This window comes from Artibeus jamaicensis, unplaced genomic scaffold (genome assembly GCF_021234435.1).
Source record: "Artibeus jamaicensis isolate MK-2021 breed Jamaican fruit bat unplaced genomic scaffold, CSHL_Jam_final contig_332, whole genome shotgun sequence".
Classification (NCBI taxonomy): domain Eukaryota; kingdom Metazoa; phylum Chordata; class Mammalia; order Chiroptera; family Phyllostomidae; genus Artibeus; species Artibeus jamaicensis.
Genome location: NW_026521788.1, coordinates 24,328,320 through 24,352,689, shown reverse-complemented (window position 1 = coordinate 24,352,689; position 24,370 = coordinate 24,328,320). Strand labels below are relative to the sequence as shown.

General features: G+C 38.2%; 1 protein-coding gene across 2 annotated transcripts in view; it reads right to left on the bottom strand.

The window, feature by feature from the left end:
* MCU (mitochondrial calcium uniporter) overlaps positions 1–24,370 on the bottom strand; it is a 217,004-nt gene that overhangs the window by 17,149 nt on the left and 175,485 nt on the right. For both annotated transcript variants that reach the window (XM_037130504.2, XM_037130505.2), the window contains 4 exons: positions 20,895–21,065; positions 19,862–19,966; positions 8,227–8,387; positions 6,344–6,547 (listed from right to left, as the gene is read on the bottom strand). In XM_037130504.2, the coding sequence (XP_036986399.2) occupies positions 6,344–6,547; positions 8,227–8,387; positions 19,862–19,966; positions 20,895–21,065 (641 nt within the window). The remainder of the gene's footprint in view (positions 1–6,343; positions 6,548–8,226; positions 8,388–19,861; positions 19,967–20,894; positions 21,066–24,370) is intronic.

Here is a 24,370-nt window from a genome sequence, read left to right as displayed (position 1 = left end):
GAAGGGATGACTGTTGGATTAAAAACTGAGGGAAAGCCCTCTACTTTCATCTAAATTGCTGATACTAGGCCACTTACCCATCTTTGCTTAGAATATAGCTATATACACAAATTAATTTTATTCAAATAAATTCTATGCTCCCTGTTTTGGGCAACGAGTATTTACAAACAACTATATACTACACTCAGCAGACAGCTTCCTTTGCTTATAAAGGGAAGAAATTCAGAGAAGGAGAGGTTGTTTGGCAACACAGGGAACACAAAAAATAAACTGGCTGTGGAGGGTGGGGCAGAAAACCAGTAGAGCGGTGCAGGCCCTGAACAGGAAAATGCTACTTCTTATTTGAGCTTGAAGTAAAGAGTGTGGCAGTTGGTGCAAATATGGCTACACTCACAGATTTAGGAGTCAGAAAGCTTATATCCGTTACTTCAGTATTCTCGAAATAAGAGGCAACGTTAAGGGTGGTGTGGGGAGCTTAAGGTGAAGTCGCAGAATAACTACTGTAGGGAGGTGGGGGAAGGAGATCCACACTACCACATGATTTCTCTCTAGCAATGTTTGGTAGTCTGGATATAGAATAAATGGTTAGAGTCATCCAAGATTAAGAATTTATAGAGTGCATATGGTGGAAAGTCAATGGGGCAAAGATTTTAAGATACTCAGAAGAGAATGACAATAGGGTCTACATTTGACAGAAAAGAAAGCAACACACGAGGAAGGTGATAGTAAAAAGAGAGGGATATCAGGAACCTAAAGATAGGGATGACGTCAAAGCAGAAAGTGAGTGAACAAAAGGGACAGATAGAAAATGAACTGTGGTCAGAAGTTAGCATGCTAATATATATTATAAGTAGGGCAGTTCCAGGAAAGAAGGTCCTGAATAGTCATTGAAGTGGTCTTCCGGAGTAGAATATAAATGACAATTGTTGGAATAGAGACGACAAAGGGTATTAAAGATTAGATCAGTGTTTTTTTACTCATTTTTCATTAATGTTCCCTAAGTAGCCTTTTATTTTTATTGTTTATTATTTTTTCATTTGTAAATTATTTTTATTATTTTAAAATTTATTTAATTATTGTTCAAGTACAATTTTCTGTTTTTTACTCCCAGTAGCCTTTTAAAATATTTTTTCTGCTTACCCCTCATCCCCCAAGAAGGTTTAAGACTACAGATACACTGTATATGTTTATATATTATAAACATCTAAGATGTTTTACTCCCAAGATCCAAGTTTCTCCCTGAGGAGGCAATATCCCCTTTGTTGGAAAGGCATGGGGTGGGGTACTGGATGGGTGGCCCCCAGGTGTGCTGAGGTAGCTCAGAACAGCGATCCTTATTGTCAGGCTCATTTGTTTCATAACAGAAATTTATACTGAAAATTAATCAGTCAAATTTAATATCCCACTTGATTTTATGATTTCCAGGAACTTGTCATCTTATAAAGATTCTTTGGAATTTAATATACTATTGGGATATATTTAGGTTGCTAGCAAAAGCAGTGTCTCATTATAACAAGAATTTAGAGTTGAAATTATGTTAAACAGGCATTTTGCTTCACGGGTGTTAATTACGGATATGAATATTGAAAAGAATATTTAATATGAGAATCTATATTTTATTTGGTCAACTTTTCTTATTAACAAATCACTAAAACTACATTATTTACTATTGCTATTTTACAATTTGTCACTTGGGGGCAGCAAAAATGCTCTGGGAATCAGAAGTATAGCATTTAACTAGCAGAACAGGTAGGCTATTAAAGATGTAAGGCACTATGTTAGGCAGTAAACATTGAAAAAAACTGAATGTTTAGCCTCAAAAGATACCATAATGTATATAGGGAAAAGACATTATATTTGAATAGTTATAATACAAGATAGCAAAGGATGAGGAAAATGAGAGGCATAATGTACTTACAGGAATTCAGAAGAATTTGAAGTTGAGTGTTGTAAACCGGGATATTTGGGTGAAGAATAAAGAATATAATTTGAACACTGACTGGTATGGCTCAGTGGGTTTGGCGTCATCCCAGAAACAAAAAGGTTACTGGTTCAATACCCAGTCAGGGCATGTGCCTGGGTTGTGGGCCAGATCCCTAGTTGGGGGCATGTGAGAGATCAATGTTTCTCTTGCACATTGATATTTCTCTCCCTCTCTTTCTTCTCCCTTCCCCTCTCTCAAAATATAAATAAATAAAAGCTTAAAAATATAATTTGATTTGTTCAGCGCACACAGTACATATACAGGGAGGTTGAACAGATTAGCAGACTAAGAAGTTTGGACTTCAATCAATATTAAGAATAATCCATTAAAGGGGTGTGTATATAAGGTCTGTGGAAAAAGTCTAATTACTGTTAATATAGTGGGAATGGTTAGTGCAACATCAATGTAACCTGGCAGCCAAGGAAAGTGGACTGAAATGCACACAAGTAAACGACGACAACTTCACTGTACTAGTCAGTGGGGTGATAGACACTTCTGAATGAGCATGTGTACTGTGTGGCTATTGCATTCAAAATGACTGATGGAATACAGCAATAAGTCTGCATCAAATTTTGCATTAAGCTCGAATGTTCCTCTGCAAAAACTATCTGAATGATCCAGAAAGCTGCAGCTATGGGCGATTGGTGATTGGCAGCTTCATAATGACAATGTGCCCGCTCATGTACCATGTCTGGTGCAGAGTTTTTTGGCAAAAGATGAAATCACTCAGGTGACTAAGCCACCCTACAGCCCAGATTTGGTGCCGTGTGACTTCGGGCTTTTCCTCCAAAACTAAAATCACCTTTGAAAGGGAAAAGATTTCAGAACATGGATGATATTCAGAAAAATACAACGGGGCAGCTGATGGTGATTAGGACAACTGTGTGAGATCCCAAGGTGCCTACTTTAAAGGGGACTGAGGCATCACTGTTCTGCGTACAATGTTTCTTGTATCTTTGTCAATAAATGTCTCTATATTTCACAGTACACGGCTGGATACTTTCTGGACAGACTTCACACAAGGCAGAGGAAGAAAGGACAGCCAAGACAGAAGAGGAAAGACAGATGAGGGAAGGGGAAACAAGGGTGAGAGGAGAGGGAAAGAAACACAAGAGATAGATATATGCAAGTCCTGTCTAGAGCTCTGATTAGATACAACTGATCTGGCTATTAATTTTTGTTCACACAGTCTATCTAGTATGAGCCAGACATAGAACTAGGTGCTGAAGACTATGAGTGAACAGTGGCAGACATGAACAGTTTACTAACTCTCTTTTCTACTAGACAAGTTTGGGAGGATCAGAAAGGTTAAATAATGTTCTTGGGCTTTCATTTTTCCACATATAGATAGGCCTATGACCACTGGTCTATCAACAGAAGCAAAATGCCTACATTTAATAGCAGCCGTATAAAATTATAAAAGAAACAATTCTTAGCTTTATTCTGTTTCCTAGGAAAACAGAAAAAGTTTCTCATATGTTTTCTCTATTTCATTTTTTTTTTTAATTTAAGAGAGGTTGGATTTGTGGTGGTATCACATATATAACAAGTGATAATAAATATCTCATACTGGTTTCTGGCCAAGATGAAGGCATAAGTAGATATGCTTTGCTTCCTTTCACAACCAAAAGAAGGATAACAACCAATTAAAAAAAAACACACACACACACAACCAGAACAGCTAGAAAATCAAATTGTATGGGAATCTGACAACCAAGGAGTTAAAGATGAAACATTCATCCAGACCAATAGGAGGGGTGAAGATGGGCAGCCAGGGCAGAGAGAATGTACAGCAAGGTGGTTCTGGCGGACCAGGCAGGCGATGTAGTGGCTAGTGGACTGGGCAGACCCATATTCACATGCAGATAAACCAGGAGGAACAACTGGGGAGCAAGACAGACTAGGTAAACCAGGGTTCCAGTGCTGGGAAATAAAGCAGCAAAAGCTCTGGCTGTAAAAACCTGTGGGGGTTGCAGTGGTGGGATAAACTGTTAATCTCACAGGTGAGTTGGTTGCAGGGGACCACAGGGTCCTAGAACATACACAAGCCCACCCAACTGGGAATCAGCACCAGGGCAATACCTGAAAGAACACAATTCATGTGTGGGAAGCAGGGAAAGTGATGGAAAGTGGGGTGAGAGTCAGCAAACAGCATTGTTTCCTCTCTGGCCCCTCTCCCACATACAGCACCACAACCCAGTGATGTGGGTTGCCCCGCCCTTGTAAATACCTATGCCTCCACCCCTTACAACACAACAGGTATGCTGAGACAATGAAATATGGCTCAAATGAAACAACAGGTAAAAATTCCAGAAAAAGAACTAAGCAATGAGGAGATATCCAACCTATCAGATGCAGAATTCAAAACAGTGGTAATCAGGATGCTCACAGAAATGATTGAGTAGGCCTGCAAAATAAATAAAATATATAGGGAACCAACAGTGAAGGGAAGAAAACTGTGACTCAAATTAACAATTTGGAACAGAAGGAAGGAAACATTCAACCAGAAGAGAATGAAGAAAAAAGAATTTAAAAAAATGAACACAGGCTTAGGAAACTCTAGGACAATTTTAAACATTCCAACATCTGAATCATAGGGGTGCCAGAAGGAGAAGAGGAAAAGCAAGAAGTAAAAACTTATTTGAACAAATAATGGAGGAGAAATTTCCCAATCTGGTGAAGAAAACAGATATACAAGTTTAGGAAGTTAAGAGAATCCTAAAGAAGTTGGATGCAAAGAGGAATACACTAAGGCACATTATAATTACATTAGCCAAGATTAAAAATAGCAGAGAGAATCTTAAAAGTAGCAGAGAAAAGGAGAGAGTTATCTACAAAGGCGTTTTTATAACACTATGAGCTGATTTCTCAAAAGAATCCTTGCAGGCAAGAAGGGGATAAAAAGAAGTATTCAAAGTCATGAAAGGCAAGGACCTACATCCAAGATTGCTCTATTCAGCAAAGCTTTCATTTAGAATGGAAGGGCAGATAAAGTGCTTCCCAGACAAGGTCAAGCTAAAGGAGTTCATCATCACCAAGCCCTTATTCCATGAAATGTTAAAGGGATTTATCTAAGAAAAAGAAGATAAAAACTGTGAACATTAAAATGACAACAAACTCAAAACTATCAACAACTGAACCTAAAAAAACCGAAAACAAACTAAGCAAACAACTAGAACGGGAACAGAATCACAGAAATGGAGATCACATGGAAGGTTATCAGCAAGGAGGGGGAAGAAAGAGAATGGGGGAAAAGGTAGAGGGAATAAGAAGCATTATTGGTAGGTACAAAATAGATAGGGAGAGGTAAAGAATAATATAGGAAATGGAGAATGCAAAGAACTTATATGTACAACCAATGGACATGAACTGAATGGTGGGGAATGCTAGAGGGAATGGGGTACCAGGTGGAGGGGGATAAAGGGGAGGAAAAAAGGGACAACTATAACAGCATAATGAATAAAATATACTTTAAAATATACCTCATACTTCCTAAAGTGACACTTTGGATTTCCCAGCTACTAAAAAAATTGCACTGGCAACAAAAATTAGTTCTAGCTACTGATAATTATTCATTCATTCATTCATTCATACCTCATCCAAGAATATGTTTTTATTGATTTTACAGAGAGAGAAAGGAAGGGTGGGAGGGAGAGAGAAAAGCACTGATTGGTTGCCTATCATACATCCCCAAATGGGCATCGAACCCATGATTTAGGTATGTGCCCTAACCAGGGATTGAATTGCAATCTTTTGGTGCAGGGATGGCATTCCAACCAACTGAGTCATCTGACCAGGGCATGCTACTGATAATAAATGAGCCTTTGTTGATAAAGAATAGGCCAATAGTATAAAATGATTATATATCGAATTTTGTCTGTCTTCCATGAAGTAAAAAGTCAAAAATCCATATTTGCTTAACAACTTAGAAGTTACCCCAGAGTTTAGTTTAACCATTTGATTAGGTATTACCAATTCTCCATTGAAAGAATTAAAATAAAAAAGCTTGGGGCTGCTCCATTTGACTGTTAAATTAATGACACAGTATATAAAAAGCCAAGCAACTCAGCTGAACAAGTAGGTTATCCTATAGCCCATTTTTCTCATTTGCCCTCTTGTTCTGGTTTATATGGCTCTCTTTATAGTCTGTCAGCTTCATGAGGGCAGAAGTCATATCTTATATCTATCTCCTTTTGCATCTAAATATGCCTGATACATAGCCAGCATATATGTGCACCTACACATAAATGAGTACTCACAGGAAATTGGCCTTAGAAAGAATATGAGAAAAAAGAGAACTACTTTGACAAGCCAAATTTCATCACTCTCATTAGGAGTGACTTGAAGAGGAATCCTTACCTGCCGCGTCACTACAAAGTATGCATACATTGCCATGGCACTTCCGTAAGTGATGAAATAGGTGACTGGCTCCATAATGTCCCAGGAATATTCCCACCAGGTGAGCCGGGCCAAAATGCCAAACTGTGTGGCCATGTAGGCAAGTCCACCCCATAGCACCAAAGTGGTCCTCTTCTCAGCTTTTCTGCTAATCTCAATTCGTACCTATGGAGCACACATGAGAGCTTATAAAGCACTTTCAATAGAATCAACTTAAAACTCTTATTTAAACTGTTCTATGTTCACTGAGGAAATGGCTCAAAAATCAAGATACAAGTTAGTCTCAATTCTATTAAATATAGCTTGTCTTCCTAAATAGGACCTATTGTTTTCACTGAACAAAATATTTAAAAGCAGTAATATTTTTTAGGACACTGTTTTATGTTTTGTACTAGAAGTGGCTGAAAATAAGGTGAAATTACAGGAGTGAGTAAGTTAGTTTCAACAGCTCCTCATTCAACTACGAAATTCCTCTCTTTGCGAAGAGGGACATGAAAGCATGCAAATGTTCTCTCACCACCATATACAAAATTTAATCTAGTCTCAGTTTTTACTCTTGGGGGCCCACTAGGGGGCAGCACAGTGAGTCGGGGCACAGACTCTGGATTCAGAGGGGAGGAGTTCAGGCCCTGCCTGCAAATCACCAGCAACTCCATTACTGAGTTGTTCTGAAGATTAACAGAATACAGGGAAAATACTCAGAGTAATTCCTGGCAGGTAGCAAGTATTTAATATAGGATGATAATTATTTTATTATAGCAAGTATTTTAAAAAATGCTTTACATTTTGAAAATACCAAATTTAAATCTTATTCCCCTTCACTACAGTTCCTCAAAGTTCAATTTATCACAGTTTTCTAATGGTCTTAAACTTAATGAGAACAACCTTGAGATGTGTGTTGATTATTTTTAAAGAAATTAGAAAAATCACAATATAAAGAGAATATTTGTGTCTTTTGTTAATCTCTTGTAGTCTATCTTTTTTTAAAAATAATTTTTTAAAACTTTAAAAAAATTATTTATATTTAGAGGGGAAGGGAAGGAGAGAGGGAGAGAAATATCAATGTATGGTTGCCTCTTGTGCGTCCCTTGCTGGGAACTGGCCTGCAACCTAGGCTTGTGCCCTGACTGGGAATTGAACCATGATCCTTTGGTTCACAGGCCCGCGCTCAATCCACTGAGCTATGCCAGACAGGGCTCTTGTAGTCTATCTTAATATGAAGATATTTGTATCATTAGAAAATAGGAATGATACATATTCACTCTAAAACAGATAAATGAAAAGAAGAAAAACCAATCATAATCCTATTTATTAGCATATTTTTCTTTATGTATGTATGTATATATTTAAAATACATAAATATGTATAAAGAGCATAATACATTTAAAATTGGATACACTTATATGCATACTTTTTATAATTTAGTTTCCATAAAATATTATGAATAGTTTTCTATAGCATATTAGATCTACATAATCATTTTTAACAGCTGTGTAATACTCTTATCTCATTATTAACTTGACTAAAATCATTACTCACTGTATTCAGAACCTTTCTTGATCAGCAGTTATTTTTCAATCTTTGTTGTAATGGTGGTAAATCTGGGTAAGGCCAGACATTTAGACCACGAAGCTCTAAGTTCATTATCAAGACTCAAAACTATTTCTTTTTATGTTCTTTCTTAACTTTGATTGGAACTTTTTTATGATTCAGTCCCCAAAACTAGTTTGATTGACACAGCTCAATTACCTTAAAAAGCAAACATACATGGAGACAAAACAGCAAACATATATGCTCTGGAAAAAATATCAGTGAAGAGAAAAGTCTGAGATTTGAGTTGGTACCTTTTCCAGGGGTGCCAGCTGCTCTCTGAGATCCTCTAATCTTTCGATGAGCTCCCTCTCCTTGTGTAGCTGATGCTGCTCAATGCACAGTGTTGTGTATAGCTGCTGGACTAGGGTCTTTACATCGTTCAGCGTTGCTGCATTTTCGTGGCTTAGGAGGTCTAAAAGAAAAGTTACTTTTTTTTTTTTTTCCATGTATGCCTTAAGTGAAGAGCTGCTATTCCTGGAGCTATAAGACAATAAGAACAAGGCAGATTCATTCACAATAGGGATCCACTTTCTATGAGAAACTTCAGGGAAGTAATAGTTCTTTTTTTAAAAGGAGGAATCTACAAAATCCTAGAAAGTGTATTCATATTTGGGCAACTTGAAAATCTTGAAACCAACATTCATCATTATATTACTGGGCATTTAAATGCTATATATGAACTCAAAAATAATAATAATCTTCATTAGATAAGGATACAAAATTTAAGACAATATGTTAAAAACTAGAAGAGATGTTTAGGATCGATCTGATTGTGCTGATTAAAATGCTGACCTCTATCTTTGGCCTTGTCATTTAAATTGGTAATATTTTTCCCTTAAGTAACTCTGAAGGAAAAACTATACAATATTTCAAATTTGTAAATGCAAGGGCCCAAGTAAAAATATCATAACCCTATAATCTTAGTTCCCATACATTTCCCCCACCATACCAGCTTTTATTTATTTGCTGTTGGGAAAAGACACAGAACAGCTGCATGGACCCCATGCAGGACCTCATGGTCTGAAGGGCATGAAGTTACAAGAATGACTGAAAAAACAATAGATTAAATTCTTTGGTTCAGTATCATCTTTTGTGAGTAGGGTGTGGTGTATGTTTCCAGATATCAAAAAATTAAGTTTTGAGAATCTTATTTTTAAAAAGTTGGTTTCATCTGTCATTTTTTAAAAGTACCAGAAATAAAGCTTTTATTTTAGAATACTAACCTTAATATGACATTTTGTTAGGTATAGTCTAAGTTCGGCCCTCTTCTAAATCAAAAAAGGTCACAATCAGAATTAGCTATATATTTCAAATATTCTTCAAAGATATCCTTTAGTACAGTTATCACAGAAATTCAATCAGTAAAAGTTTGAATAAGGGTAGCAAATTGGATTAGAGGAGAGCTGATGCAGTAACAGGGGACACAGTCCCTGGCACAGTGTCTAGCACACTTCAGTAAATTAATGCTGCATTAAAGTTGCAGCTCACATCTGCATACAGCTTTACACTCTCCCGTTACCAGAAGAAGAAGCTGCACTGTAGAAAGCAGTAACTTGTCTAGAATGTCACAGTGAAGTGGCAGAGTCCATGTCTCCTAACCCCCAGGCCTCGGGCTGAGTTATAATGCTTCCACTATACCAATATTTATACTTCTCCAAGCCCTTTCAAAAACTCAGTCCCTTAAGAAAGTATAAATTATCTGTGGTTAACAAAATCATATCATATGTATTAACTCATGTTATCTCTCCTCACAAGAATGGCACAAGTAAGGGTGGTGCCCACAGTTTACAAGTGAAGAATATGAATCCTAGATAGATAAGATAGATAAGAATATGAATCCTAGATAGATAAGTGAGATTAACAAACATTTCTGTGCCAGGTACAAAAGTTCAGTTCCTCAGTTACACTAGCCACATTTTAAGTGCTCAATAGCCACATGTGACTAATGACTACCATATTGGACAGTGAGGAAACAGAACATTTTCATCATACGTAAAGTTCTGTTTGATAACACTGTCCTTGGGATTTCTCTATCAGCCCTCCTTATCCTAATAGTTGGATGCAAACGAACTTCTAAGTTTTTTGGCAAGCTTTGATTTATCCAGCTATGCCATCACTTAAAAACTGGTCACTCTTCTCTCATCTTTCAAGCTCCCTTTTCAGACTTTTAGTTCTTTAGCTTCACATACAGTTTGTACAAGGCTTCATTCCTATAATGAATCTTTTACTCCTTAATATTCATGTGGTTGCTTCCCCAAATGAACCCTGACTGATACAAACATGTGTGATATGCAATTATTTGCATAGAAAGGGAAAAAGATCATGCATTTATATTTTCTTACAAATGCATTGACTATCTTGGGTAGAAAACAAAAGAAACTAAGGCCAGTGTTTGCTGGTAGAGAGGAGAAGGAACAGGGATGAGAAAACTTTTTCTATATGTTCTTTGTCTTTGGGAGTTGAACTTGTGAATGTATTGTCTATTCAAGACTAACAAAAATGTAATGTGCAACCACAGTAAATCTGTCTAATACAATGAAAAGACTATAAAATGACAATTCCTAGAAGACTGACTTCACAGATGCCCAGTTCTAGACCTGGCTGAAAACAGTTATTATCTTGCAGATGAGGAACTGGCAATGCCCTAGTAAACCAGGGTCAAGGCTTTATCTTGACAGGAAGGATATGGTTCCAAGTATTATGCTGGTGAAGGAAAACAACCACCTCAAAGCTCTGACCCCTCAAAATCTGCCCACATATTTGGAGATGAAATTACAGGAACAGGAAGGATAAATCTACTGATGGCTTAACAACACCACTTTTGAATGATTAGTGTATGCTTCACTAAAAATGCAATCAGGTGCTTATTAATGGTTTTGCACTTGCCATAGTGCCAGGAAAATTAAGGTGCAGAAAGGCAGGGAGATGTGCTAAGATAATGGGGATTGAAAAGTCTTTCAGCTACTAAAATGTTTTGAGAAGGGCTACAGCTATTTGAGTCTCTGATAAAGCATTTGTTATTGTTGGCATTTGGTTTACCTGCTTGACCTTTTCTCTCAAATTATTTACATTGTTAAGACAGAATGAAGGTCTTCAGTATCTCTGGATGGATATATGAGGAAAAGGGTTTAGTGGTGCCAATCAAAATGATTCTCCTTGGCACAAAAACTTTCAACACTAGTAATATAGGACATATTTTCCTCTTCCCCAAGACTAAGAGGAAGACAGTTAATTACTACTTCAACATGGACTGGGGTATTAGGCTTTTTGTGCTCCCTTTCCATATTCTTCCCTCCAGTGTAGATTTAATTAGGTTATAAAAATCATCTATTGCTAAAACAGTTACTCCACACATCTTGCAGTTACTCGAAAAATAGACAGGGGAGTCTAGCCATGTACAGCTAACAGTAAGCAAAAGAAGGCAATGGAGATTGAAACTAGCCTTACTGCTTTGACCTGCCCCCTGGTTCCATTTCAGTTCTTTCCTGCCTCTTTCCCTCCAGTTTTGGGGTTAGGTAGCAGAGCTGCATATGCTTAAGGGTCCATAACACATATGGACTGTCAATCGCATGAAAACATAAAATGTGGCTATGTTAGATCCTATGTGAATGAGCCCTCCAGCCTCTGTGCCTGTAGGAAGTGTGTAAAGTTCATGTTTACTAGTACACAACACTGGTAGGACATTGTTAGTTCTAAAGTGCTACCCATAAATAGGAAAAATAAAAATAGGAGAGGGATGTGAAAGCTAAAGGGGGTAAGAAGTGACTTTTAAAAAAAAGCTGTCTTGGAAAAGTTTTCTTCATTAACTTTTTTTTAAAAATATATTTTATTGATTATGCCATTACAGTTGTCCCATTTCCCCCCTTCCTTACCCTCCTCCCTGCACACCCCCTCTCCCCACGTGTCCCCCACTTTACTTCATATCCATGTGTCACCAGTTCTTTAGTTTCTACATTTCCCATACTATTCTTGCTGTCCCACTGTCTATTTTCTACCTACCATCTCTGCTACTTATTCTCTGTACCTTCTCCCCCCTTCTCCTCCTCCCACGCCCCTTTTGCTAACCTTCTATGTGATTTCCATTTCTATGGTTCTGCTCCTGATCTAGCTGTCCTCTTAGTTTGCTTTTGTTTTAGGTGTGGTTGCTACTAACTGTGAGCTTGCTGTCCTTTCACTGTTCATCTTTTTGATCTTCTTTTTCTTAGATAAGCCCCTTTAACGTTTCATATAATAAAGGCTTGGTGATGATGAATTCCTTGAACTTGACTTCATTTGAGAAGCACTTTATCTGCCCTTCCATTCTAAATGAAAGCTTTGCTGGGTAGAGCAATCTTGGACGTAGGTCCTTGCCTTTCATGACTTGGAATACTTCTTTCCAGCCCCTTCTTGCCTGTAAGGTCTCTTTTGAGAAATCTGCTGACAGTCTGATGGGAACTCCTTTGTAGGTGACTCTCCCTTTATCTCTTGCTGCTTCTAGGATTCTCTCCTTCATTTTAATCTTGGGTAATGTAATTCTGACGTGCCTTGGTGTGTTCCTCCTTGGGTCCAGCTTCTTTGGGACTCTCTGAGCTTCCTGGACTTCCTGGAAGTCTATTTCCTTTGCCAGATTGGGGAAGTTCTTCTTTATTATTTGTTTAAATAACTTTTCCACTTGTTGCTCTTCTTCTTCTCCTTCCAGTACCCCTAAAATTCAGGTGTTGGAACATTTAAAGATGTCCTGGAGGTTCTTAAGCCTCTCTTCATTTTTTTGAATTCTTGTTTCTTCATCCTTTTCTGTTTGGTTGTTTCTTTCTTCCTTCTGGTCCACTGCATTGATTTTAGTCTCAGTTTTCCTTCCACCACTATTGGTTCTCTGTGCATTTTGCTTCATTTCACTTAGTGTAGCCGTCATTTTTTCATCTGTGACTAAAATCAACTAGTTCTGTGAACATCCTGATCACCAGTGTTTTGAACTGTGCATCTGATAGGTTGGCTATCTCTTGGTTGCTTAGAGTTATTGGCTCTGGAGCTATGAGCTGTTTTTCTGCTTGAACCATAATGTTATGGTCAGGTTGTGCCTGTTACATATGAGGGGCAGAGCCTAGGTGTTCACCAGGGCAGGGCCACCCAGGTCACTGGGTTGTGATGCTGTATGTGGGGGCAGAGTCAGAGAGGGAGCAATGGCGCTTGTTCCTCTCTCTCTCTTCAATTTCTGCCCCCTCTGCCACTTTCTACAAGCAAATTGAGCCCTTCTGGTGCTGGTTCCCGGGTATGTGGGCTTGTGTACATTCTAGGACCCTGTGGGTCTCCCCAACAAACTCTCCTGTGAGACTGGGAGCCTCTCCCAGCTCCTCAACCCCTGAACGTTTTTCCAATTGGTGCTTTTAGGCTTTACTTCCCGGTGCTGGTGCCCTGCATTGCACGGTCTGTCTCACTGTCCATTTTTTTGCCTGGTTTATCTGTGCGCGAATATGTGCCCACGGTCAGCCAGCCTCCTTGCGAACTTTACTGGGTTTTCGTCCTGAGCCCGCCCAGTCCTCTAACCACCGCCTTTTTCTGCCGGGCCTCCTCTCTGCTGGCTGCTGATTCCACCCTTCTTACTGATCTGGATGAATGGTTTGTTGTTGTCGGTACAGTTCAATTTTCTGTCTGTTTTAGTTGTGTTTTTGTTTCTAAATCTTTGTTGTCCTTAAATTTGGTTGTGTGAGGAGGTTCAGTGTTTCCACCTATGCCTCCATCTTGGCTGGAAGTCCTTCATTAATTATTTTAATTTTTATTAGACAAAACAGATTTGTTCCATCTGCTCCATGTATATATAAAATCCCAGTGTTCCTCCTCATTATCTGAAACCCCAAACCCAGTGTGCCTTTAATTTTTTTCTTCTAACTAAAAAGAGTTAGAAAGAGGGGAAGAGAAATATGCTTACTCATCGGGATGACTGGTCTCTCTCTTAAGTATAAGAATTCAACCTATTCTCATATTCTGTGCATCTGAAAAAGTGTGGTAACTTGGATGCCAGAAGTATCTTCCTCAGACAGGGAGAGGAAGATAACACAGTGGAAACAAAATTAAAACTTTCTTTATATTTTATCAAGAGAAAAAAAATTGTTTTTACTATGTTGTAAAAGATGGGGAAAACGAAATGTTAATGGACTTAAAACAGTACTGTTCCAGTTCTGTGAGAAAGGGTTTCTAATGGCATAATCTCTCATCGGCAAATTCATAGAGCTGACAATGCTTTCATGTGTGAATTCAATATTTAAAAGGTTTTTAAAAATTCTACATCAATGCTACTGAGTTTACCAAATTTCACACTTTAATTTGCAATTATTCCGTGAATTAGACTTTTGACCCTTGCCAACTTTACATTCTAGTTGATTTATAGGGAAGCTGGGTAGATATTCCATAGTTCTGAGATATTTAAAGCAGAATTGTTAGAATTGTTATTTAACCAAGGAATGAAATATAATTTCTTCTCTTTTCAATTTTTAACTTTACTTTCCTTATTCAACTTGTGAGTAGTCCTATTTTAAAAACTAAAACATTCATTTATGTTTTAAAAACATAGTATTAGACAAGATAGTTGAAATCATTTATTAAAATACTTCTAGTTTGTGACAACACAATATATGGAAGCTTATATCTTAACTTTCCTCATTGTTAAACTTTAGGAATATATTAGTCAACTTAAAAATTTTACTAATACAATTGAAAGTCTAAAATAATGAACTCTTTCATTCACATACAGACAAAATAATTGAGTATGATGCTCTCCATGTTCATCATTTCAGAAATGGCTGGACTTCTTTCCTTCTCGTGGCTAAATGTACATTCTAATGTATGAGGTCTGTCCAGAAGGTATCCAGCCATATAATATGAAAAAGAGACATTTATTGAAGAAGACACAAGGTACAAGAAACGTTGTACAGAGGACAATGATACCTCACTTCCCTTCAAAATAGGCACCTTGGGGCCTCACATAGTTCTCCAAATTGCCATTAGCTGCCCTGCTGTATTTTCCTGAATCTCATCCATGATCTGAAACCTCTTCCCTTTTTTTTTGAAATTAATTTCTAAAAAAATATATTTTATTGATTATGCTATTACAGTTGTCCTATTTCCCCTTTCATTCCCCTCCACCCTACCCTCTCCCCCACCATTCCCCCCTTTAGTTTATGACCACGTGTCTCAAGTTCTTTAGATTCTATATTTCCCCTACTATTCTTGCCCTCCCCCCTATCTATTTTCTACCTACCATCTCTGCTACTTATTCTTTGTACCTTCTCCCCCCTTCTCCTCCTCCCACTTCCCTGTTGCTAACACTCCATGTGATCTTCATTTCTATGGTTCACTCCTGATCTAGCTGTCCTCTTAGTTTGCTTTTATTTTAGGTGTGGTTCTTAATAACTGTGAGTTTGCTGTCCTTTCACTGTTCATCTTTTTGATCTTCTTTTTCTTAGATAAGTCCCTTTAACATTTCATATAATAAGGGCTTGGTGATGATGAATTCCTTGAACTTGACCTCATTTGAGAAGCACTTTATCTGCCTTTCCATTCTAAATGAAAGCTTTGCTGGGTAGAGCAATCTTGGACGTAGGTCCTTGCCTTTCATGACTTGGAATACTTCTTTCCAGCCCCTTCTTGCCTGTAAGGTCTCTTTTGAGAAATCAGCTGACAGTCTGATGGGAACTCCTTTGTAGATGACTGTCCCCTTATCTCTTGCTGCTTCTAGGATTCTCTCCTTCATTTTAATCTTGGGTAATGTAATTATGATGTGCCTTGGTGTGTTCCTCCTTGGGTCCAACTTCTTTGGGACTCTCTGAGCTTCCTGGACTTCCTGGAAGTCTATTTTCTTTGCCAGATTGGGGAAATTCTCCTTTATTATTTGTTCAAATAAGTTTTCCACTTGTGGCTGTTCCTCTTCCCCTTCTGGTACCCCTATAATTTGGTTGTTGGAACATTTAAAGATGTCCTGGAGGTTCCTAAGCCTCTCCTCAATTTTTTAATTCTTGTTTCTTCATCCTTTTCTGTTTGGTCATTTTTTTCTTCCTTCTGGTCCACTCCCATGATTTGAGTCCCAGTTTCCTTCCCATTACTATTGGTTTCCTGTGCATTTCCCTTCATTTCAATTAGTTTAGCCTTCATATGTTCCTCTAATTTGTGACTAAAATCAACCAGTTCTGTGCATCCTGATCACCAGTGTTTTGAACTGTGCACCTGAAAGTTTGGCTATTTCTTCATTGCTTCGAGTTATGGGCTCTTGGGCTTTGAGTTCTTCTTGAGCCATAGTGCTTTGCTCTGTTCACGCCTGTTACATATAAGGAATGGAGCCTTAGTTGTTCAGCAGGGCTGGGCCACCCAGTTGCTGGTTTGTGACACTGTATGTGGGGGCAGGGTCAGAGAGGGGCCACCCAGGTCACTGGTTTGTGGCGCTGTATGTTGGGGTGGGGTCAGAGAGGGACAATAGTGGTCCCCTCTGCTGCTTCCCGCAGCTGGGGCCTGTGTGGTCCGTCTCACTGCTTGCTCCTTCGCTGGTTTATCTGCGCATGAATGTGTGACCTTGGTCAGTCCTCAGTGGGTCCACCTGCTGCTACTCCACACCTGGGATCCGCCAATGGCTGCCTGCGCGCCTGGGTCACGCGCCCGGGTTGGTCTGGTGGATCTTTCCTGCCCAACCCCGCTCTGCTGCTGGCTCTGCCCCTCTTACCGGTCTGGCTGAAGGGTTCGTTGTTGTCAGACTTCTGTACAGTTCAATTTTCTGTGTTTTGGCTGCATTTTTGTTGCTAAAACTTTGTTGTTTTTAAACTTGGTTGTGCGAGAAGGCACAGTGTTTCCACCTACACCTCCATCTTGGAGGAAGTCCAATTGAAATTAATTGATATAGTGCCAGGGGATACCAGACCTACTGTGTGCAGATGGTGTCCAGTGATCCCATGCTGGACCTCACAGCAGTCAGCAACCCCAGTCTACCAGCCAATGCCTCTCTGCAAAGAGCAGTGCAGGGCAGAGGACAACAGGGCAGGCCACTTGTGGCAGTGCCTGCTCCCACTGTTGTGGCTCTCCAGGCACAGACTGAAATCTCTTCCCTTTCAAAGATGATTTTAGTTTTGGGAAAAGCCAGGAGTTGCAGGGCACCAAATCTGGGCTGTAGGGGAATGAGGCAGCTGGGTGATTTAATGTTTTGCTAAAAAACTCTGCATCAGACATGATGCATAAGCAGGGACACTGTCATGATGAAGCTGTCAATCACCAGTTGCCCATAGATGCTGCCTTCTGAATCATCTGAATACATTTCTACAGAGGAATGTTCAAGCTTAACAGAAATTTGATGCAGATTTTTTGATGTGTTGCTCTACTCAGTCACTTTGAATCCCACAACCACACAGTTCACATGCTTACTCAAAGGCCCCCACTGACTAGTGCAGTGAAGTCGTCATTGTGTACACATACACATTCCAGTCCACTCTTCTTGGCTGCCAGGTTACATTGATGTCACACAAACTGTTCTTGTTATACTAACAATGGTTGGACTCTACCCAGACAAACATTGTATGTATATACTACATCTTCTTTATCCACACATGGACACTGAGGCTGTTTCCATATCTTGGCTATTGAGAATAATGCTGCAATGAATGTGGGAGGGCAGCTGTCTCTTTGAGATTTCAATTTTGTTTCCTCCCCAAAGTGAGATGACTGGATCCTGTGGTAGTTCTATGTCGACCAGAGGGTACCAAGCTTCCAAATATAAGATGAGTAAGTTTTAAGGATCTAATATACAACAAGGTGACTGTAGTTAAAAATACTGTAATGTATATATACTTGAAAGCTGCTAAGAGAGTAGATCTTACACGTTTTGACTACAAGAAAGCAAGATAATTATATTAGGTGATGGAGGCATTTAACTAACCCTATTGTGATCATTTCACAACACATATAAGTGTATCAATCCATTACACTGCACACCTAAAACTCACACAATGCTGTATGTCAATAAAGCTGGGAGAAAAAAAGAACAAATTTAAAGAACACAACAAAAACAGAACACAACAAACCTGTACTTCTGTTATTTTAAAGTGAACTTCTAGTACAAAAATCAGAGAATAAAGAAGAAAAATATGTAAGCATAGTTAATGTACAGTTTACAATTCCTGGTCTACATGTTCGACTATTCCAACTTACTAAGATCTGATTCAGGACTGCCTTACTATTTTAAAGGACACTTTCCCATCCTTACTATCTTTTTCTGCATTTTTTTCTTTTAGCTAGTTCTGTCTCAATTAGCTTGAACATGAAGAGAATCTGGCCTTTGAAAAATCAAAATGCTACAAACTCATTTAATTCACTCAAATAGAATGAACACCTGAGTCAATGGGGATTATAATATCACAGGGCCTTTCCTCAGAGCATTTACAAAAAAAAAGAAATAAGAACTCAGAAAAAAAGATTATTCACTTCTGGTTGGCTGGGAGTTGAAGGAAGAATAAATAGCATCATTAAAGGCTTCACAGAAGAGCTGACATTGACAATTGGGCAGGAGGTTCGGAAGAAAAGAGGAAGGCATCTTAGGCAGAAGAAAGATGAATAAACACTAAGAGGGCAAAGAATGGGGCATAGTTTAGGAAAGAGCAAAGGAATATAGGGTAGAAGAAAAGTAGGCAACATGTAAAAGGTTTTGTTTTTTTTTAAAGATTTTATTTATTTCTAGAAAGAGAAAGAGAGGGAGAGGAACATGAATGTGTGGTTGCTTTGTGTGCGCCCCCTACTGGGAACCTGGCTCACAACCCAGGCATGTGCCCTGACAGGGAATTGAATCAGTGACCCTTTGGTTCGCAGGCCAGCACTCAATCCACTGAGCCACGCAAGTCAGGGCAAGAGAAAAGTTTCAAAGGTAGATGTGGACCAGACTTTGGAGGCACTCAGTGCTTAAATTTTTACTCAGACCTCTTTCTATATTAGACACAACTCTCAAAAGCAGAATCGGAAAATGGGGATATCCTAGTAGGCTGATGGAGGGGCAGTGGTGGTAGAAGGAGCATTAAGAATAGCAGCCAGTGACAATAAATATCAAGGGCAAAGAGAGAAAAGTGATTAAAAAAAGATATAACTCAAAATGCTATTTTAGTGGGCTACTTAGCATCAGTACTGCACAAAGCCATTTGGAGTCTGGGGTATAAAGAGAAATCAGCAATACTATATCTTTATTTAAAATATTGATATTTTGTTCACCATGTTTCTTAAATTAACTTTGTTTTTTAAATGGTGCATTAAAATGTGATTTATTTTGACTATTAAGTTTTGGGGCACCCTCTTAAAATTTACTCCTGAGGCAAGTAACCGACTTTTTTGTATAAAAGCATATACACGTCAGAAGTTCCTAGGGACTATTATTGTATAATAATGGACTTCCAGACTGATGGCCCTGAGCAAACAACAAAAAAGGATCATAGGGGACAGCAGCAGGAGGGGGAAAATGGGGACAAATGTAACTGAACAATAAAAAATAAATTAATTAAAAGGGATTGATTCCTATTATAAATATTTAAGAGGACAGGGAAGTCCATAATTTATTTTTAAAAGATTCCCCCTATAATGTTATTAAAACAATATGACTTTTAGCCTTTATGGAGGGAAGGAGCTGAGCTGGAGTTATGTAGAACATTCATTTATGTGAAACAGTGATAGTATCAGATAATAAGTTTTCTGGCATCTAGGTAGAATTTAAGTTTCAGTCAACGTACTAGCTAAGTGCCAGGTATTCAATGAGTTCTTCAACTCAAACAGAGTCTGTACATAATTCTTTCCGTGTTCTTTGAATATCGTGTTTCTCAAGGTTATCCAGGAAGAAGTTAAGTTTTTTCCAAAAGCCCTTCTCACACCTCTGACCTTTTCACGGTGATATTTTACCTCTCTTTGGTGGTCGGACATGATATGTTAAGTCATTAATGACCAGCTTAAAGTCATCAAGGAGGAGGAGGTCTATCCCTGTTGAGGCAGCGATTCGAACACCATCTGTGAAAAAAAATTTAATGTGAAAATTTAAACCTGTCATATGGTCATAATTATTTAAGAATGGTCAGGAAAAAGTAATCCTCAAAATAAATTTCAAAAATTATATCTCTTTTAAATTTCATTTAGAAATCTAGGGTCACTGGGACATCTTATAATTGTCTATGACAGAAGGTGGTTGAGTAAAAAAATTAGTATTTTCTACTATATGGTACTTTTCAGTATGGTTGCTGATTAGATGCCAATAATTCGTTATGGATGAATGCTAGGTTAGCAAGGTACACCAAACTGGTCTACTAATTATACTACTAGGTGAGCTGAATATTAAGTATATTTATAATATTTATAGCATAGAAATATGGCAAATTGTTAACAATTGGTAAATTCAAGTGAAGAGTAAGTGGGTACTTATTGTACTGGTCTTTTAAGTTTTCTGTAGATTTAAAATGTCTCAAAGTAAAAATGGGGAAAAATGTAAGGCCCTAAAAAAATAAACAAATGAAATGGGTATCATGTCAAATGGGAATTTTTTAGTGCCTTTTTAGTTTTTAAAATAATATGTTTTTGTTTTGGTAAACTTTTATGTGAATGCCATAAGAAAATATAAAGAAGTCCTAATATTTCATATCTCCAGAGATGAGGGCTCAACCACTGGAAAAATTTATTCTATGCTTAAGGTAATGACAGAAGGTCTAAATAATATAAAATGCCTATGGCATCATATGTGAGCTGCTTTTGAATGAGACTCTCCATGTATATACTAAAACTGAACAGTTATACTCTGAGGATCAATGGGAGAGAAATCACTTTTTCTCCTGATGCTGGCTAAGCAAAGAAAATTAAGAGTAAGGGACTCTTTTGCAGTTACGTGTGTGTGTGAGTGGTTTGGGGGGAAAGGATGGGTGGGAATTAACAATGAAGATGACTGTACCTGGTGAATAGACAGCAACTCTGTCAATTCCCCGATCCTCTTCTTGAAGTTGCCGTAGAAACACACCAACAGAGTCTGAGATAGGTTTGAGTGTGAACTGGCAGCGTTCACGCCGGGATGGTAGCCTCACAGATATCACAGGTAACCCATTTTGATACACCACCGTCACATCTGAATGGAAAAGAGCAACATTCATATGAAAGTTAGATTTCATTATAAGTTACAACTATATTATTACCATTCTTATATGGGATCTATTATTAGTAGTATGGTTTAAAATGTTTTCAAAGGTTTATGAGTATGTCCTTTATTAACTTATGGGAGACCATATGAATCATACAACTCACTTTTCAGAAAAACAAAAACATGTAAAGGATTATCTTCTAAGTGGATCGGAGAGAGGCTTTCTCAGGAATTTGAGGTAAAGTTCTTGGTACTGCTGCAGAACTTTATTAGATTCCATTTAGTAAGATTTTATTAAGTAGCCAGCGATTGCTAGCTGACTCCATAATCTACAGGAGGTGGCTCTTGAGAGCCAGAGCTGCCAGAAGCCCGGGAGAGCCATGGCTGGTTGTTTCAGTTGGTTGGAGCACTGTCCTGTATGCCAGAAGGTTGCAGATTCGATGCCTGGTCGAGGTGTGTTGTGTACAGGAGGCAGCCGATCCATATTTCTCTCTCACATCAACACTTCTGTCTCTCTCTCTCTCTTAAGATCAATAAACAAAAATTTAAAGAAAAGAATCTAGGGAATGAGTGACATCTTGAAGTACACCAATAAGCAAGACTCTTACTCAAGGACAGTCAATTCATATTTATAATACAGTATTATATCCAAGGTGCTTAATAAGTAAGCATTCTCTTTGCGCTCAGACCAGGGACTGAACCTGAAACCTAGGTATGTGTCCTGACTGGGAATCAAACCTGCAACTTTTCCATTACAGGGTGGAATGTTACTTTGCTCCAAACAACTGAGCCACACTGGCCAGGGCCATTTGTTTATTTTTATAACTTCTATTTCTCTTCATGTTATGCTTTTGTTTTCCTTCTCCTCTCTGAACGTAAGGATCATATTTATAATACCTATTTTAAAATCCTCATTTGTTAATGCCATCCTCTCATCACTTTTAGGTCTATATGTACGGACTGATTTTTATTTTGGTTCTTTCCTGTTTCTTCATAATTCTGGTAATTTTTGATTAGAGGTTGGAAATTGTTAATTTTATATTGTTGAATGCTGGATCTTGTTCAGTTAAGTTACTTTCAAGTCTTTAAAAAGGTCTATTAGGACAGATCTAGAGAACCCTTTGTCTGAGGGCCAATTTAGTCCCATTTCCAAGGTATGATTCTTCTGGGAGTCTCTCTACTGATGTTCATGTATTCAGTGATGTCTCTCCTTTTGGCTAGAGAGAAGTCAAAGGATTTCTGGCCCTATATGAGCACTGGGAATTATTCATTTTATAGCTCCCAGTAACTGCTTTCCATGGAAGTTGTTCTGGCCTGGTATTATGGTTCAGAACCAATCCAGCCAGAACCTCAGGCTGTGAGCTAGGATGATATAGGGTTAATCCAATTTGTTTCTCTTCTCTCAGAGATCGCAGTCCTGTGCCGTTGTCCAATGTCTAAAAATAGTCGTTTCACACATTTTGTCTGGTGTTCTAGTTGTTGACAGTAGGATGGCAACTCCCATGGCAGCTAGTTCTTTGTGAATACATGATTTGAATTTTACATAAAAACTAAAAAGAAGTCAAGTCAAAAATCCCCACTGCTTTTTTCCTTCCAAAAGGGGGGGGGTTATGTTTCTAAGGAAGAAGAGGCCAGACATAGTAATATGAACTTAATACACAGCATGTACAAACTAAAGTTTTCAGTATCTAAAGATATTTGAAAATTTTTCAGTTTCTTTATCCATTCTGAAAGAATCTTAGCAATCCAGTGTTTGTCTTCTTAAAGGCAGAGCTACTAACATGAATATTCCTCTTTTCTGCAGGCAGCAATGGTGAGTTCATAAAAATAAGTGATCACTGTATTTTTTGAACCATAAGATGTACCCAGGTTTTAGAGGAGGAAAATAGGAAAAATAATTTGAAGCAAAGAAATGTGGTAAAATATTTAATAACATAATGTTTTACCAATATAAATGTAAACAGAACTCAGGAGCAGCATTAACAACCATTATTCCTCCCAAATTTGAGGGGGGAAAAAGTGCATCTTATAGTCTGAAAAATACAGTAACTTGTTCACTTGGTATTTTTCCCCTCAATTATTTCCTTCCTATATGTAAAAAAACCCATTAAACCACAGATTTAAAAAATAGAGTTGAATTTAAATTAAAAAATAGGCTTTTTAATTTGATATAGTACAAGTTGTTTATTCTTTCCTTTATATCCCTTGCCCTAGGAGATGTATTGGTGAAAATATCTGCGTGGGGCATCTGAAATTTTCCTGCCTATGTTTTCCTCTGGGATTTTTATGGTGTCACAATTTACATTTAAGTCTTTTATCTATCTGGGGTTTATTCTGGTGTATGGTGTAATTTGGTGGTCTAGTTTCATTTTTTTTTTTGCATGTATCTGTCCAGGTCTCCTACATTTATTGAAGAGGCTATTTTTACTACATTTTTTGCTCCTGCCCCCTTTGTCAAATATTCACTGACCATAGAGACATGGACTTACCCCTTCCCATTCTTTCCCTGGTTATCCCTCATCCCTCTCCCCTCTGGTCACTGTCAGTTTGTTCTTTATTTCCATATCTGTGGTTCTACTTTGCTAGAATAGAATAGAATTTTGTTTATTTTGCTGATTAGCTTCCACTTATAGGTGAGATCATACGATATTTATCTTTCACTACCTGGCTTATTTCACTTAGCATAATGCTCTCTAGTTCCATCCATGCTGTTGAGAAGGGTAGGAGTTCTTTCTTTCTGCTGCATAGTATTCCATTATGAAAATGTACCACCATTTTTAAATCCACTCATTTACTGATGGGCACTTAGGCTGTTTCCAGCCCTTGGCTATTAGAAATAGCACTGCTATGAACATGGGGTGCATAGGTTCTTTCAAATTGGTGTTTCAGGATTTTTAGGGTATATTCCCAGCAGTGGACTCACTGGAGCAAAAGGTAGTTCCATTTTTAGTTTTTTGAGAAAAGTCCATACTGTTTTCCACAGTGGCTGCACCAGTCTGCATTCCTACCAATGGTGCACTAGGGTTCCCTTCTCTCCACAACCTCACCAGCATTTATTGTTTGTTTATTTGTTTATGATGGTCATTCTGACTGGTGTGAATTGGTATTTCACTGTGGTTTTAATTTGTATCTCTCTGATGGCTAGTAATGCTGAGCATCCTTTCATATGTCTATGGACCCATTCTATGTCCTTCTTGGAGGAGTGTCTGTTCAGGTCAAGGAACATGTATTAAGGACCCATAGATATGGACAACAGGATAGGGACTGACTGTGGGAGTGGGGGAGGGAGGATG